This window comes from Idiotropiscis lumnitzeri, chromosome 9 (assembly GCF_059441095.1).
Source record: "Idiotropiscis lumnitzeri isolate Australia: NSW breed Sydney's pygmy pipehorse chromosome 9, RoL_Ilum_1.0, whole genome shotgun sequence".
NCBI lineage: Eukaryota > Metazoa > Chordata > Actinopteri > Syngnathiformes > Syngnathidae > Idiotropiscis > Idiotropiscis lumnitzeri.
In genome coordinates this window covers 655,704-673,324 of record NC_142399.1, presented here as the reverse complement: position 1 = coordinate 673,324, position 17,621 = coordinate 655,704, and the positions used below count along the sequence as shown (strand labels likewise).

The following is a 17,621-nucleotide window of genomic DNA, read 5'->3' as shown; positions in this document are numbered from 1 at the left end:
ACTGGACCGAGTGTCAGTCACTCCTAACCAGAACGCAGAACACATTCAAATGTGGTTTCTTTCCTGCGCAAGAGAAGGAAAAAAAACAACCCACGTCAACAAAAACTTGCGATTTGACAGGAGGATGCTTGCGCTGAAATTGTGGCTCGCTGCAAGCTCAGCGCATCCTCTTTGTGCGTGAGCGGCGAACTCAAGTGGGACGGGCAAATAAGGAGAAACTTTGGCCCCATCCCCTTCTCCACTTTTAATGAGCAGCTCCGATCATGCACGAGTAAAAAAGTCCAGGTGGAAGTTTCACTCACTTGAATGGAAGCGTCAAAGTAGCGCGCAAGGATTTCCATTGGCATCGCGTGCTGCTGCGGGATTACTTGAAGCAACTCATCGGGTAAGTTTATGTTTCATGATTTGGTGGATGAGGGCAAATTTGGAGCGCAAACAAGCAGTGTTGGCTCTTGGCTGCTGCGTAAATGAACGATCTACTTTCTTTCTTTCTTTCTGTCGTCATTGACTCGAGTTCAGCGGATTGTGAAACGGTGATGAACTCTCAACTTGTTATTGTTGTTGGTTTTAAATCTGGTTGACTAACAAAAAATGAAGGCAAAAATCATTTGTCGTTTACATTTTAACCTCAGCGTGTTTTATTCAAAGTTTACAACATTGTATTTTCGTTTTTCTGTTTTTATTTATTTCTATTTGTTATTTTTAACAATGCTCCTCCTACTTTGCTGAATCACTTTTAAATGAACATCTCCCCCCAACCTTTGTATTGAAAGGCTTTTAACTCGAGCTTTTTTTGTTTTCCTTTTCACGCACTGCATTATATTTGTCATGTCTGGCAAATTTGATCAAGGAAAAGTTGGCGTGGAAACAAAATGTCCAGGAGCAGACTGCATGCAGCAAGCTGCGGCATGCACGGAAAGCAATGCCAGGTATTAAAGTATTCCAAGCGGTGCTGGGTCTGATCACCAAACGGGGCCCATGGGATAACTTTGGAGATAAGCTTTTGCAATTTTGCTCTCCAATCTTCCCACGAGTAAATCATGTGCTGCCAAAGTCACGGTTACAATGACAAGTGTCAGTGTGTATGATTAAGTCCCGTAAAAGTACGAAGAGGGTAAAATAGCTATAATTCATTTCCGTTCAATGACATATTCATGTGAAAGCTCAGAATTAAAGCTGGAATTGGCACTTCCATCACAGTTTTATTTTTTCATTTTCAAAACTAGTGTAAAAAAATAAAATCAACTATTGTCCAAATGCTTTTTGAACTAACTGTAAAAGCTAAAACACACCGTCACAACATGTACATGAATTAAAAAAAAGACATTTGTGTTGATAACGAGTTCATGACCAATAAAAGAACGCATTTTACACGATGCCAAATCGCTGACCCACTAAAAGTATTTTTGGGCCAGGAGACGTGATGTCATGATGCTCTCACTTGGCTTTGTTGATGCAGCACGTCGAGCGTGCTTACATTGCAACGTGACGACACCAGCCAATGCCGGGATTTAGCACTGCCTGCACATCCCTGGTGTGTGCGTGCGTGCGTGCGTGTGCGCGCGCTCATGCAGCATCTTTACACCGGCGTGGCCCGTCCAGGTGTCCCGTCTCGAGCGCAAGCCGATTGTTGCTGATAAGGCAGCAAATGAAAATGCCCCTGCAGCAAGTTTTGAGTTTTGTGTCGTGCAGCTTGCCAGAAAGCAATTCAAAAATTCTCTTTTGCACTCTTAATCCACTTTGTGACGAGGGAGGGTTTTTTTTTTTTTTTTTTTTTGCCCTCAAGTGAATTGTGCTGTAATTCCTCCAACTATGTGGCCTGTCTGAGCTGACACTTTTACGACAACATGACTGAAAAGCCTTGCGCTCAACCTTTCACCTTGTGACATGGATGAGAAAATGACTCGTTCATTTCTGTTCCATTTTTCTTGCAAAAGGGACGGACGGACGGACGACTACTGCTAGAGTAGCTTGTGAGCACAGAGCCTTCAAAAGTCGATAATGCATATGTAACGGCTCGACTGAGTAGAAGTCGTCTAATCGGTGGTTTATGGTGAGCCAAAAATTTGAATGTTGTGGAGAGGACGGACGGCGCCACTGTGAAAAATTGAATGAGAACGACTTTGACAAGTGCCGCACGTTCGTCGACTTAAGTGAGCAACGTGTGATGAAGTGCGCGTCCTTTTTGCGCTCATCTGCCCGAGCTTGCTCAGCGCCCCTCAACCGGGAGGGAAATGCGTCTTCCTGACGATGCAGAACAAGTCATCAGACTTCCATGTCAAAACACGGCAAAATCCAAAAGTGCAGGGCTCAACAAAACACAAGGACTTCATTTGCACGGACGTGTGACGTGCTCGATGGAGCAACAAGACGGGAAAGCAGGCGGACAACTAAATAGCGACACGTTAACGAGACAACGACCGACACCTGGACAAGACGCAAAGTCTTGGAGGGATCTGATTGGTTCGCGCCAACACAGGTGGACACGATGAGCATAACGAGACACAGCGAACCCAACTCAACTCAAGGAAAAACAGGAAACTCAAGCCGAAAACTAAAAGCGGCAAACGCTTCGTGACATAAACAGAATTACGCCCTCGGCAAAAAGTCTGCGGACTAAAAAGGAAGATGAAGGAATTTGAGAATTTCAGATTTTTGTCAACGGCAGAAAATCCCGTCCCGGTTCGAAAGCACAAAGTCGACTTGGATCGACTACACTTGACCTTTGACCCCAATGAGGACGAGCCGTACGCGTCATTGGCTTGATATCGTTCTTCTTGATTGTATTTTATTTGAAAATATCTTTGGATGGACATCGTTTGCGTTTGGGATTGTTGGCTGCTGTTGTGTCGAGCAATAAAATGAAATTCAATTTCATTTTCCATTTGTCAACTTTGTGCAACTCTTCAATTGAATCTGACATCATTTCTCTCCTTTTGTTCCACGCAAATTTGGAAATGCCCGCTGCGACGTGCGCAGACTTTTTGGGGGTCTTTGTTCGCAGCACTCGTGTCGGGTTTGAGCGTCGTTTGCGCTTCCGTTTGAAATTCGGTCTAGCCGAGTTTCTGAGTGGGACAAGTTCCTTCGTTGTGACTGCAATCAAGTTGCCTTTTTGCTTCCTTTTAAAGGCGCTCCCGCAAAAACGTTTGGTGGACGGAAGCGACACACGCCTCACCATGATCAGGACGTCGCTCACTGTCGTCTGCCTCGGTGAGATACGTCGACGAGCTCGTTTTTGGAGAAAAAAAAAAAAAGTTTTCGCCAGATTGGAAAAGCCGGAAACCCGAAACCCGAAAACACACGCTGGCATTTTCCTGGAAATGAAATTGTATTCTACAAAACTTTTTTCTTTCTTTTCTCTTCAAAGTGAAGAAAGGTTCCATTTCATTTTGGAGTCCAAAAGTGTTTTTAGATTCGATGATGACTTTCTATTTTCTTTTCAGCTTCATCTCAAGTTCTTCCGGCCGAGAGCTTAAATAAAGTTACGGACCTCGAGCGAAAACATCGGACAAATTCCAAATTTCAAGCTGAGCTTCTTGCGACCTAATTGGAAGGCACTCACGTGCCACAATATTCGTCAAGCGAAGATCAGCAAGTCCAGTTTTGGACGTCGGTCTCATCAAGGACAGATCCGAGATGATATTCTCTCCCGACGCCGAAGGAGGAATTGGACGTCGCAGGTCCGAGAAAGTCATTCGAAAGATCAAATCAAAAGCTGGCGGGGCTTAGCCGAGGCCTTCGCACATTTCTGACGAGGCCTCGGCGTCGCCGTATTTTGCCGCTCCGATGACGAGGACGCTTTGAAGAAATTTGGGGTCGGAAATCGTTTGCAAATTCTTTCCACCCGCTCGTAGCGTATTTGTTGCCTTCGCTCTGTTCAAATGCTTCCCGATCCCGAACCAAACGTCGACTCCGCTAGGAAGAGTAAACAAAAAGTTATGTCGTGTCTCGTCATGAGAATTTTCCTTCATTTCACTCGCAGCACTTCTTCTGTCCTGCGCGTGCCGGGCCGAGCCGAACGGGTCCAAGAGCAAGAAACCAAAACAAGGTCATCATTGGCACACAAAATGTCATTTCGGTTGCTTTCAACGTCGTGGTCTCTGCTGTCAACGGCTTCTGCTCTCGCTCACTCACAAATTGCTTGCGTTATCAATCACTTCCTGACGCTGGACCAGATTGATTTACGGGCTGGGAAGTTCTCCAAAGCGCCGTCTTGCCGTAAAACGATTGCGCCGATTTGTTCGAGCATGTCAAATGTAAACGAAATTTGGTGGGAAGATGTTCTAAAATGGCACGGCATGCGTTTTGAAAAGCAAAGTCGTTTCATAATAACACGACTGGCTAAATCCTCCGTGACATTGTTTGGAGTGAAGCGGATTGTGCCAATTGTTGATGGCGAGACGCTTAATCGACGTATCGGCATCTCGAATAATCGCCTGGTGCAATGTTGTCAAAACAAGCGCTACGTCTGCTCGCAGTCGTTCCGGCCGTCCGGTGCGATGTCCGAGCCGGAAAGATCAGTCTGCCCGAATTCATCGTCAAATGTCCGTCGCGCTGCCGGGAGAGCAAGCAGCAAGTGTACGGCTCGGGCGTGTTCGCGTCCATCTCCAGCATCTGCAACGCCGCCATTCACAGGTAACGATGATGACCGAGGAGGCGCTCCTCTCTCGGCCCGCGCTAAAACCCGACGTGCGCGTCCGCCAACAGCGGCGTCATCACCAATTCGGGAGGAAAAGTCATTGTGAGGAAAATGGCCGGCCAGAACGTCTACAAAGGCAGCCGCTCCAACGGCGTGCGCTCGCTCTCGCTTCCCAAATGGCGAGAATCTTTTGTGGTCTCGGGTAGGTCGCGAGCCACTTCACGCCGCTTCTCACGGCGCAAGACGCCCGCCTTGAAAATGTCTCTTTGCTTTTTTTAGAGGGGAAGCCCAAGAAAGGCGTGATCTACCCATCGACCCTCGACTTTGTTCCTTCACGCCCAACTTACGTGAAGACGAGTAAGTGGACGGATGTTTGCATGCAAAATGGACACAGAGCTTCCCAAACTTGAAATGATTTTGCATTCCGACGCCCCAAAAAGTCCGTGAGTGTCGTGACGTTCTGCCGTTGCATTCGTCATGTCGCGTCGTCTCAGGTCAAAAGGACAAAGCCTTGGCGCTTCCGACAACGGCGGCACCCGAAGCCACCGCCGCCACCACCGCGCCTCCTCCGCCAACGCCCCCGACCACTCCGAAAGCTCACAAGGTCCGAGATGCCGGTGAGCCAAACCGATCCCCGGCGGGCTCGCGTCTTTTCGGATCCATCGCCGCATGTTATGCGAAGGATCGTTTGCGTTTACGGAATGTGCCGATCCGCACGCGAGATCCAAAGTTTTCTTCACAAAGGGCCCGCCCTTGTTTTATGCGATGGCAGCGGCTCATTGTCGTGACAAATGGCTGCCGCGTCCCCTCGCACTCGTGACGCCGACTTGCGTGCTCGTTGGCTGGCGCCACTTTGAATTTGTGAAAACGTGAAGCCACGCTTGGAACGCAAGCGGCCACAGCGAGAGCGCAAACGTGCAAAATGCCGGAAAACATTTTCGACTCACAAAGTTGGTTCTTTTGTGTTTCTTCGCTTTAGGCAGCGGCCACCCGTACCTCGCCTCGGCGGCAGCTTCCACTTCAAGTGAGTCGAGCCAAGTAACGCGGCGTAAGACGTGGGAGAGCTCATTTCCTTGGTTGACTCCATTCGGTAGCGGCAAAACACCGAAACGCGGCTTCACTCTAGTTGTAGTTGCATGTCCGCGGCGACCTCAGGTCAGCTGAGACCCAAACGAAAATTTTCTATCATGTGAAAAAGGCTGGCCAACGACGCAAACGCGATTGTGGATTTGACAATGCGGTTGTTGAGGCGCTCACGTCCATCGTTGCTTTTCCCTTTTCTGATGCAGGGCAATCGCAGAGTGCTCAAGGCAAGAGTCCCGGCCAAGGTAGACCGGCGACTTTGCGCCGCTTGGCAGATCCTTCGCGCTCACGCGTGGCAACTCTTTGACTGTCTCATGACGTTTCTTTCAAGTGTTCCGTGGAGGCGCCTATCCGAATGGATTCCCGCAGCGCGTCAACGCAGGTACAGTCCAGAGCACTTTGGACTAAATCTGGCCACGCTTTTCTTTCTTTTCGCCTTCGTACTCGTTTATGTGCAAGAACTTCCGCCGCCGCGCTTTCAACGCGTGTGCGGAGGCTCAGTTTGCTTTGTTGGAGTTTGAAGAGTCGGTTCAAAGGTTCTCACGTTGTTTGTGTGCCGTCAGGTCTGCGCCGACCCGAAGCGGCTTCGCCGATGAGGAGACAGTCATCGTCTCCGGTTGGGCCAGGTCAGCCTCGCTGCGCACGCACACACACGCAACACGTAAAGATGGACTCGGTGTCAATGAAGGTCAGTGGAGCTGCAAGAAGAATTTGGGCAATGGCGTCAAAGTGAGCGCGATGTCCACGTCCATCACGCTTCGCTCTCCTCACCCTCGGGCGGCCGCTAATCCGCCTCAGCCAGCTCACATTCCTTTCCCAGTAGCCGCACTTTTGTCATCGGACGCATCCTCAAATTCGGCTTTTCAATTCCCAACATTTCCCAAAAAAGAAAAAGAAGAAGAAGAAATGAATTTTTCCTTCCCTGATTTCTCATGAAGGACAAGAAGAAACCAAATGAGCTGCAATTGCGGTCGTCGTCTTCATCCGCTTCCATTTCTTTGTCTTCTCTCTGCTCTCCACGTCTTCTTCTTCCGAGCAGCTTTTAACAGAGGTCAGCTGACTCCAAAGGAGCGGACTCCACTCACGAGCCAATCCAATCCCGGTGAGTGGCTCAAGGTGGCGAGGAGGCCTTGCCTTTATTTGCGTGGATTTTGTGCGAGCGGACAAAGTGGCATCATCATTATTTGGAGGGTCTTCTATTAAAATGACGACAGTGCAGCCATCCTTTGATGCCGCAAACAACAAAATGGCATGCAAATATATTTTTAGCTAGACGAACCATCAAGCACAAAATGTGGCAAAAAGTTGTCATTTTCCGATGTTGAAGAATTTTCTATCTTGATCAACGTGAACTCCCTTTGGCTATTCGGCATCCCAAAATGTCTTTGAGGGCTTCCGTGTAAGGGAGAGAAGTGAAAGATGAGCCGGAAGTACCTCCGAGATGAGTGACGTGGAGATAAAAAGCATTCATCGGCCGCCACGAGCCGCTCTGAAGATAAGACGCTGATGAGAAAGCTTCTCTTTCAGCTCGGAAAGCGCCCGTTCCAAAAAGCGCCGTTTCTTGCAAATGCGCTTTTCCGTCCTGGCTCTATTCGAACCAAGAGAACGTGCCTTTGTTTTTTTGGTCGGGTCTGGAATGTAACAAAATGTAACCGTTGAAATTGGAGTCATCTCCGCCGTCGCAAAAGGACGTCGATCTGCTCGTGACGTTTATTTGCCACTTCATTCATTGACAGTTCAAGTTGAGGAAGTTGTGGTTAAAATATCGACGCATTTTCATTGACGCCCGTAAGGGACGTTCTTTCTGGCTGAGGTCAAAGGTCAAAGGTGGAGATCAGCCCCGCGTGACGGATCGCTTTCTTTCTCCAGATGAAGCACTCAGATTGGGATGATTTGTGACTTTTTTTTTTCTTGCATTTCACCGAGGAAATGAACTCCCACAAACGGACGCACGCGGCCATCGGCCCTTTTGAAAACGGACCGGAATAACAATCTTCGTCAGAATATATAATTGATTGTTGATGTTGGAACATGAAATTGCGCTTCCGTCAAAATCAAAGCGTTTTTTTTCATGAATGAAAATGTTTGAGTGGATTCATCCGTTTAATCAACTTGGTTGGACGTGTCGGAAACGAGCAAGCACACGCAGACGAGTTTTGCGAGCACGATGCAACTGATTTGTGGAGCGACGTTTTGCGAACGGATGCGTGTCGTCCATCTCGTGAGGTGCGAAGCACTCGGCCATCTTGCGGTAGGTTCGGTGTCCGGCTCAAGGCGGAACATCTTGCGGCCACGCGGCCGTCGCGCGTATGCTCTCCCTCACGCTTTCTCGTCTTCCCTTGCACAGTTTTTCCAAGGAGGGACCGGGCGCCTCCGTCCTTCCCTCGTCCCGATTGGTTCCCTGCAGCCGGACGATCGTCAGGTACCGCGACATGTTCTCGATGTCGACCAATGCTACGCGGTATTGTTGAGGAAATCCGCCCACCGGGATGTAAATTAGCCGCGCTGTCGTCTCAATGAGGCGCAAGCGCACCGTGGCGCATTTTCAGAAATGAGAACAGATGATGCGGTTGTTTCATTTCACACTCGATGAGTGGGCAAGCCCCCGTCGAAAGACGCCATTATTTATACAGTTGGCGTCAGGCCAAAACTTCTTTTGTGATAAGAATGAAGTATATTGTTGAAGGTCATATTTTGATGCTTTTTATGAATGATCAAATTTCAGAGAGTCCAAATATATTTTTACGTCAAATTGACAAATGCTTCACTTTACTAAACAAATATAATTGCATGGCTTTGGTTTTTCCTGAGCTGAAGTCCACGTAGCATCATGGCCTATTTCTCTCAATTATTGTTTCTCAATTGAGCGCTTCTCCTTTGCCGAGATGATCCGACGATGGCAAAAACACAGACTTAAGCGGCCGACAATAAAAGCTCGCTCTAAAATGTGTTCAAAGTTTTACTGCATCGGGAAGGTCGAGATGGCGGAAAACCGGGCCGGCATTTTCCTCACGCGGTGCAACACATTTAGTGCACTCGTGTCGCTTGCAAAATGGCGGCACTTTTACTCGTGAAAATGAGAGGGAAAAAAAACAAAAAGTGTGTTTTTTTTTTTCACTTTACATGGAGAGCTATTTCTAGGACTTCAACAATACCCTCGTAAACACCGTGTGTTTAATGAACTTCCATTTTCTAAGGAGTGCGTCCAAGTCGTCTTCTTCCAGAAGTCGAGTTTTGCTTCAGGCCATTCTTTATTCTATACGTCCTTTTTTGCATATTTTGTCTCCACGTGTAACGATTCACTTGCGCTGTTGCATTTTGAGATCATTTGTGACGGGACGAGCACCTTAACTGCAACCCTCTGCCGTATATTTAGATGTCAATTACGCCGCGCCAGACTCGGGATACACGTGGAGCGAGCCGGACGCACCCGACATGACGGGTAAGTCTGCCGCACGTTTGCGTGCGCGCGCGTACGGTCGCCTGCTGCATGCGTGATCATGTGACCGATACAGTTGGACGCGTGCAGAGCGCGATTGTGTCGCATGTGATGCAAGACAACGGTAGCGTGACCGTGTGGAAATTTAGCACGCCAGGTGTGATTCGGCACGATGGCGCCATTTTCACCGGTCCGGGATTGGCTGTGACGCACGACACGACCCATCGCAGCCATGCAAATGAGTTCATTGCGGCAAGACTAACGGGTTTCAAACCATCCTCCCCTAGCTCACGATCACAGGCCCCATATCTCAGACTTTGAGCGCCGGTATTATAACTTTGGATCATACCCAAGTATTTTTGCTGGGAACTAACAAATCTTGGGGGGCGGTTTCGTTCACTCATTTGGACAGATTGGGCGTCAACTTTTTAAAAGTTCTTTTTGATTGGAGCATTTTGCGCCACTTGAAGGCTTGTCGAAAACCTAAATGAGCAACTTCTCCATTAGGTTGAGTAATAACACTCTAATTCATACGTATTATGGAGAAATAAATATTTGCAATTAGATGGACACAATGTCAACGTTTTAGTTAGTTTATGAAAAAAAAACTGCAGTTGTACGGCAACAAAAATTCAATAAAAGATTCTATTAGTCAATGTGCACATGATTAATTTCACAGAAGCTTTTGAATTTGGCTCACATTTCAGCATTTGAAAGAGTTTGTATGCTTGTATCATACAAAGCCACCAAATCAAATATTTTTGACAGCATAAATGTTGGTTCACATTTGTCATATCAAGATGCTCCTGACTCTGAACAAGTATGACGTAATTAAAAATTATTGTCAACATTTGTCGTAAAAAAAAAAAACAGATTCAAATTGACATTGTTCTTTGAATGATGTACGTCTTCAAAACGCCGTCGCTTCGTACGTTGACGACAAAAAAAAACCTCTTGAATTTCTGTCGTTTTCTGCGCGAGGGCAAATCATTGAATTTTCCAACACGTTGAACGTCTCCCTTCAGTACTTTTGAGGGCAAAGTCGTTTGAGTTGTTCCTTGACTCATTGGCAAGGCCCAAACCGTTCAAAGCAAACAGCCGTCGCGTCCCCATTACAAGTTGGGGCCCCGTCGGCCCGGAAAAGAAATCTTTCAAGAAAGGAAATTCCTTGCCGCCACGCAGCGCTAAAATTCCGCCACGCATCCGAGCAGATGAGAGCCGAAGCCCGTGGGAGCGGGCCGACTCGCTGCCGTGTTTGCGTTTGGCGTGCGATGCGCGTCGCGGTGGTGCGATGACTCAACACGTCTTCCTTTTAGTTTCCCGATCCGCCGACTTGGAAGGCAACGGCCGAGCGCCGCTGGATACGCCGCACACGAGAGGTGAGCTGCGGCCAACGGGGCTGCAAAACGCCCGCTCGTATCCGGTCAGGCATCCGCTTGGGCGACCATAAAGTTTTGCCCGTCGTGACTTGTTTGTGTGATGTCGTCTGTGCAGTGGAGACGGTGGATGAATGGAGACCCGATGCAAACCTTTATCAATCAGGTCAGCTTTTTTTTTTTTTATTTTGCTTTCTGCCTCTGGAGTTGTCTTGGCACCGAGTCGACCGTAAGTAAAATGCAAGCCGAGGTTATTCAAGGCAAAAGCATCTGGCTTGGTGGCCGGCGTCTAATTGAAGGGACGTTGCGATAATGTCAACCAGAATGATGGCCTGCGGATCAAAGCCGCCTCTGATTGCTTTCATGTTTACCCAACACACACACACACACACACACACACACACATGTGCTGGAAAGTAGACAGCTGCTGTTATTTGGGAAAATTCCATGACAAAATTAACTTTTTGCTCTTTATTATGACTTTTTTTTTTTTCCCCATCATGTTTCCATGCTTCAGGAATAGTGGCCCTGCATCGGGAAATCGTCTTTATTCCAAAATCGGAAATGACTTTATCTGTTGTGTTTTTGTTTCATTAAGTGTGCAAAAGATTTTCAAAACGATTTTGTTTTTTTAATGCTGTCTTTCTGGGGTACTCTTGTGGACGTTACAACGTTTGGATGAGTTCAACATTGATTCTAGCCCCAGAATATTGTCAATATGAGAGTAAAAATATTGAACATGAAGTTTTCATTCATCAGTGGAAATGACCAAATATGATTCCAAAAAAAAAAATCGGTGGCGATTTTCTGAAGTGTGACTTTGAATTGCAGGCTTCAGCATGCGGGAGCAGACGCCTGCACCCAGAGCACCTGAACCTTTGCCACAGGGAGACACGGGTGAGGAGGCCGCCAACACGTTAACAACACGGAAAAAGTCAACATTTTTTTTACTACGTTTAGATGAACAGACGGACGGCCAAGTCAACTCCCCACTAAATGCAAAAGCTGCATTTTCAACAGCATCTGCATCGGCCTTCAAACGGAGCGCTAACTTTGTTTGAAAATTAAAAAGTAGAGTCATAGCTTAAGTCACTGTTTACTGAAGAAGAATTGGATTTCAAAAAGTCAATCTTATTTTGAAATCCAGCGTGGCTCCGTTAAGCCTCGTGCGAAACATTTTGGGGACTTTGGTGGCAAACTGAGTTGATGAACTTTTTCTTGAAACGATTTTGTTGTCTCATTAATTATTAACTACAGAATCAGTGAGCACTCCCACAGTGGTTCAGTCGTCCCTCTCACAGATCCGCCGGTTAAATTACGAACATTAGGTCGAACTTAGCTCCACGCAGAGAAATGCGGTCATGAAAATAACGGCCTTCCTGTATCGAATGGAACACGTTCACCATCTCGGATCGTCTTTTTGTTCATCGACTCGGAACTTGAGAAGACCTCGTTTTCCTTTTCCGTTTCGTTCGTATATTCCCGTGAGGTCATGTTGGCTGCAATGGTGATTGTTGTGGTGTGTCCTTAGGCTGTAAGGTGGACCTGGTCTTCTTGATGGACGGGAGCTGGAGCATTGGGAAGCGACGTTTTAAGATCCAGAAGGACTTCTTGGCTGAGGTGGCTCAAGTCATCAACATCGGCGCGGCCGGACCCATGATGGGCGTCATCCAATACGGGTTTGTTCCCGCCTCTCCGGAAATGGAAATCAAAGCCCTTTTCAAAACTCCCGCGTTGTTTTTTGGGACGCGCAGGGACGACGCTGTCGCAGAGATCAGCCTAAAGAGTCACTCCAACTCCAGAGACGTGAAGACCAGCATCGGCAAGATTGCGCAAAAGGGAGGCCTCTCCAACGTGGGTGAGTGCCGTCCCTGCGCCACACAAAAAGTGTGAAAGGGGAAGCCAGTCAGACAGACGCATTTTTTCACATGCAAGGATAGAATTAGATCGAAATTTGCTGCCGTGCGCTTTGGGTCAAATGACAGTGGCGCATGTGTAAACAGTGTTTTTCGCAGAAAGGAATGTGGTGGACTTGTGGGGGCTTTCGCGTTGGATGCAAATAGAATTGTTTGTTTGCTCGCCCTCAAGTCATGCAAAAGTGTGAGCCAGCGCTTTTAACGTCCCTAACAAAGCGTCTCCTGTTTGGCCATTTTTAGAGCCGAGTCGTACGCCGCCCATTCCACGGTGAATGACAGGATGACATTTTGAAAGCGGCTTTTCTATACTTTTCAGAAAAAGATGGAGGCTTACGCATGCCCGTTATAGTTTCATTGTGTCAAATGCAGTGAGTGCACGCATGGGCAGGAAACACACGCGAGACTCCAAAAGCTCAAATATTTCATCACTTTGTCCTCACTATCCTCAAATTTACGACATGCAGTTTCTCCGTATTTGATCAATTGATATTTGGGTTCTTCACCTTCAATCTGTGGTTATTTTCATCAGCAACTTGATCCGCCCGGCATGTCCGTGCGCATATAAACTGAGAAGTTGTAACTTAACCGTCACGGGCTGCAGCCTTGTGGATGGAGGCCCATCTACCTAAATAAAAGCTTTGGGGTGACTGGTTAGCACGGTGGCGCCAGGGGTCGATTCCGGCTCCGGCCCTGTATATGCTCTGACCGTGCCTGCGTGGCTTTTCTCCGGGTACTCCGGTTTCCTCCCACATTCCAAAAAGATGCGAGGCAGGTTGAACGAACACTCTAAATTGTCGCTAGGTATAAGTGTGAGAATGGATGGTTGTGGGTCCTTGTGTGCCCTGCGATTGGCTGGCGACCAGTTGAGGCTGTCGCCCACCTACCGCCCGGAGACGGCTGGGATCGGCTCCAGCGCGCTCGCGACCCTCGTGAGGAAAAGCGGCTCGCATAACGGAATCATGGATGGATTTGTGTCACCGGAGTTTTGGTTCTGCTTTAGATCTCCCTCCTTCCAAAAAGATCCACATTATGTTGCTTGAATACGCTCCGGGTGTGAATGCGAAGGGAAGGTCGTCGTTACGCATGCTGAGCCAAGCGATTGAAACCGGACGCAAGGTCGTCCCGGTTTTCACGTTGGCGCCCTCTGGTGTCCGAACAGGGAAGGCCTTGTCCTACATCAACAAGCTGTACTTCAGCGACGCCAACGGGAACCGAGGCAGCGCTCCAAATGTTGCCGTGGTGCTGGTGGACGGTTGGCCCACAGACAAGGTGGAGGAGGCGTCTCGGCTGGCGAGGGAGTCCGGCATCAACATCTTTTTCGTCACCATCGAGGGGGCCGACGACAACGAGAAGCAAAACCTTGTGGAGGCCAATTTCGTGGACAAGGTAGGACCACCAAAGCGCTGATTCCTAAACACTCACGGCGCCATCCATTTACTTGGAATGGACAATGCGGAAAATGCTCAAATATTCGGAACGATTCAGCCACGGGTTTGGTCCGTAAATTGCTGGAAAACGTCGATCGTTGTATTCCATCTTAAAAACGTTGATTTCTGCTTTCATGGGTGCCGGCCCAACACACATTTATTAAGGTGATTTTAAATAAACATTCATTTTAGAATCAAAGAGCTGTGGATTTGGAGCGCCTCGATCTATACGCTGTATCGTCTTTATGTTCGACAAAACGGGCCCGGATTTCATAGAAGGACGTTTACATGTGCGTTGCCGTCCCGCAGGCCGTGTGTCGCACAAACGGCTTCTTCTCCTTGCCCGTGTCGAGCTGGTTCGCTCTGAGGAAAGCCGCGCAGCCTCTGGTGAAGCGAGTGTGCGACACCGAGCGACTGGTTTGCAGCAAAACCTGCCTCAACGCCAACGACGTCGCCTTCGTCATCGACGGCTCCAGCAGCGTGGGCACGGGCAACTTCCGCACGGTGCTGCAGTTCGTGGCCAACATCACGCGAGAGTTTGAGATCTCCGACACGGACACGCGCGTGGGCGCCGTGCAGTACACGTACGAGCAGCGGCTGGAGTTCGCCTTCGGCCAGCACGACAGCAAGGCCGAGCTGCTCGGCGCCATCAAACGTATCGACTACTGGAGCGGCGGCACCAGCACGGGAGCTGCCATCACGTACGCCGCGGAGCAACTTTTCAGCAAGTCCAAGCCCAACAAGCGCAAAATTATGATCGTCATCACAGACGGACGCTCGTACGATGACGTCAGAGCGCCTGCACTGGCTGTGCATAGCCAAGGTGAACCTCTTTTCAATTTGCACGCAGATGTTTTCCTTAAGATCAAACCACAACTACACGGCTCAACAAATCTTTACGACCGTAATTGTTTGGAATCGGAGATTTTGTTTTTTCATTGATCCAGAATCGGCCCACCATTTTATTCTTTGAGCAAGGCAAGGCAATGCTGTTTTTTTATTTCTTTAGTACACGTCACACGCAAGGCAACTCAATGTGCCTCACAACACCTAAAAAACTTTAGCTGATTGTAAAAGAAATTCAGAGGCAAAACAATGAGAGCAAAAGTGTCACGTCGAGGAGGACCCGAACGCAGGGAAGCGACGATTGGGGAACTTAAATGGCGTTTCATTGAAAAATAAAAAGGCAAGCAAGGCACTGGGAGCAACAAAAAGTTTAAAAAAAGCAAAATAACAAGGACTAGATAAGAACTAAATACTGTGACTGTGACTGAGAAATTTGAAAAACTGGAAGAAGCGGACGAGCGACAATTAATAGGAGACAGGACACCTCGACATGAATAGCAAGTGAGCGGAACAGCGACAGCGACAACAAGAAGGGAAAGCAAGCAGGGAACGAAATACAAAGACAGTAACGAGACAACGAGGAACACCTGCACATGACACAAAGGCTTGGAGGGAGCCGATTGGTTCACTGAGACGACAAGCGCGGGTGAACACAAACAAGGAAAAACATGAAAGCAAATACAACATCAAAAACAACAAATGCAGATCATGACAAAAAGTAGCTTACAAAAAAAATACTAAAATGTACATTGGCAACATTTTAATACATTTATAAAAAAATCATCATTTCAAAGCAAAGTAAAGGAGAAAAATAGCTTTCTAAAATTACAGCCAGTGGGATTTATTTGTAATGCTTACAAGAGTTTAAAAAAAAAAAAACATTTTTAAAGCATTTACACGCAAGGCTACTTCCCTGTCGTAGGCCGATTCTTCGACTTTGGTGAAGCATAACAGCTTAATGCCGCTTCACCATGTTTGCGTTGAAAAGTGGGCAGCCCTGAACTGGGTTCCTCTAGCTCATCAAGTTTTCATTATAACAATTATATGCAAACTATAAAAGAATGCGCAATCTAGTAATATATTTAGCAATTTCACAAACAGGTGGGGATGTTTTCCTGAAATGTCATCGCTATAAATGACAAGGCAAGGTCAAATCTGTCAGGGTGGTTGAGGAGGACGACAATAAAGGGATTTCTATTTCTATTTCTAATATTTAAAGAAACGGCAAACAAGGCACTGGCACTGAAAATTAAATAAAGTCACAAAACAAAATCTATTAAATAACTGAAAAATGATCAGGAACGGACGACAGAAAAAGGACACGGGGCATTGACACGGACGACATCGACAATGAAGCGACAAGAAGTGAAGGCAAGCAGGGAACGAAATAGCAACAAACGAACGAGGCAGGAACAAGACAAAGAGTTGGAGAGAGCCGATTGCTTCACACGGGTGGACACAATGAGCATAACGAGACACACCAAACCCAACTCAATTCAAGGAAAAACATGAAACTCAAGTCAAAAAAGCGAAATAATAATGATAATAATAATATTGCCTTTATTAGTCCCACAATGGGGAAATTCGAGATTCGAACCCAGGCCTCCTGGGGAGACTGGGTCCTGAACGCGGCGCCTTAGACCACTCGGCCATCCTGGCAACTAAGCCCATCATGACAGTATCTGTTTTACACGAGCTTTTAGAGGGCGCACTTGAAAAAAATAAAAAATGCAAATATCTCCAAAACCAATGTTGGCGTTTGAAATACATGTTGCAACACAGAAAGCCAAATTTGCCGTTGAGCAGCATTTCATTCGTCGCGTCTTTCAATGTGTGGCGTAACTCTCGACCCGACTTGTGTTGCAGGTGTGATCGCCTACTCCATCGGCATCGCTTGGGCCGCCCACGACGAGCTGGAGTACATCGCCACCGACCCAGACAAGGAGCACTCCTTCTTTGTGGATGACTTTGACAACCTGTACAAATTCGTGCCCAAGATCATCCAAAACATCTGCCAAGAGTTCAACTCTCAGCCCCGAAACTGAGAGCCTGACTTGAAATGTACTTTTTCTGTTGGCCACTTTTGCTACATTGGCCCATGCGAACAAAGTTCTTTTAACCACGGAGCAAATCTTTGAGAATCACTATTTGTTTCGAATGTTTCAGCCACCGTTATTATTTACGAGCGAACCGTCACGTCTTACTTTTCTACTCCCAACTTTGAATGATCCACACAAAATCAAATGATCCATGCAGTGCATTTCAATAAATGTATTTCAGCAATTCAATTTAAATAGTGAAACGCTTGTGAAAATTCATTAAACACAGAGATACAAAAAGGCTAATTCTGATATCATTTATAGACAAAAAGGATTTTCATTCGTCATATTATTTCATTTTTAGCTTTAAAACATAATTATGATGACAACAATTTTGTATAGTGAATCTTGCATATATTTTTTAATGAACTACTGAAATGAACCTTCTTCGATATTTTAATGTCCGTGCAGCATTCTGATGGCTCATAATTGGTTTATTATTTGAAGGATTTGGGATGTGGTTCTCGCAGGAAGGAAAGTCGACTTTTGGCATATGTGGCACTTCCTCTCGAGGTTTCTTTGCGCTTTCTCCGACAAAGTGCATTTTCTTCCGTCAGGAGAGATTTAATTGGAAGGGAAACTGTCGGTTTCTTTTGCGCAATTGTCGTTGGAATTTTTATTTCCTTAACAATGCGGTCGCTTTTAAACAACTTTAGTTCAAAGTCTATTTATGATTGTCTCCCTATTTGTACATATTCATAGGTTTGGATAAAATAAAGAAAATGAAGCCAACTTTCAAGAACTGTTTTGAGAATGTGTTTGACAAGCTTGCATGGAAATGACGGACACATCAGAG

At 46.9% G+C, this 17,621-nt stretch overlaps 1 protein-coding gene across 3 annotated transcripts; it reads left to right on the top strand.

Annotated features, from left to right (window-relative positions):
- The first annotated feature begins 36 nt into the window (after window positions 1–36).
- On the top strand, window positions 37–17,557 carry vit (vitrin). 3 transcript variants are annotated; one of them, XM_088305506.1, is made up of 22 exons: window positions 37–385; window positions 3,129–3,210; window positions 3,983–4,048; window positions 4,479–4,635; window positions 4,708–4,841; window positions 4,919–4,996; window positions 5,134–5,256; window positions 5,619–5,663; window positions 5,929–5,967; window positions 6,054–6,104; window positions 6,286–6,348; window positions 6,762–6,824; window positions 8,070–8,144; window positions 9,099–9,164; window positions 10,478–10,540; window positions 10,656–10,703; window positions 11,369–11,434; window positions 12,069–12,216; window positions 12,292–12,395; window positions 13,613–13,839; window positions 14,190–14,703; window positions 16,593–17,557. In XM_088305506.1, exons 1-22 carry the CDS (start codon window positions 248–250, stop codon window positions 16,769–16,771), a joined length of 2,529 nt encoding a protein of 842 aa, XP_088161632.1. In that variant the 5' UTR covers window positions 37–247; the 3' UTR covers window positions 16,772–17,557. The 3 variants fall into 3 exon arrangements, with proteins under 3 accessions (XP_088161632.1, XP_088161633.1, XP_088161634.1); XM_088305507.1 differs by lacking the exon at window positions 6,762–6,824 and having other exon boundaries at window positions 39–385; XM_088305508.1 differs by lacking the exons at window positions 6,762–6,824; window positions 8,070–8,144 and having other exon boundaries at window positions 39–385.
- The last annotated feature ends 64 nt before the right edge of the window (window positions 17,558–17,621 follow it).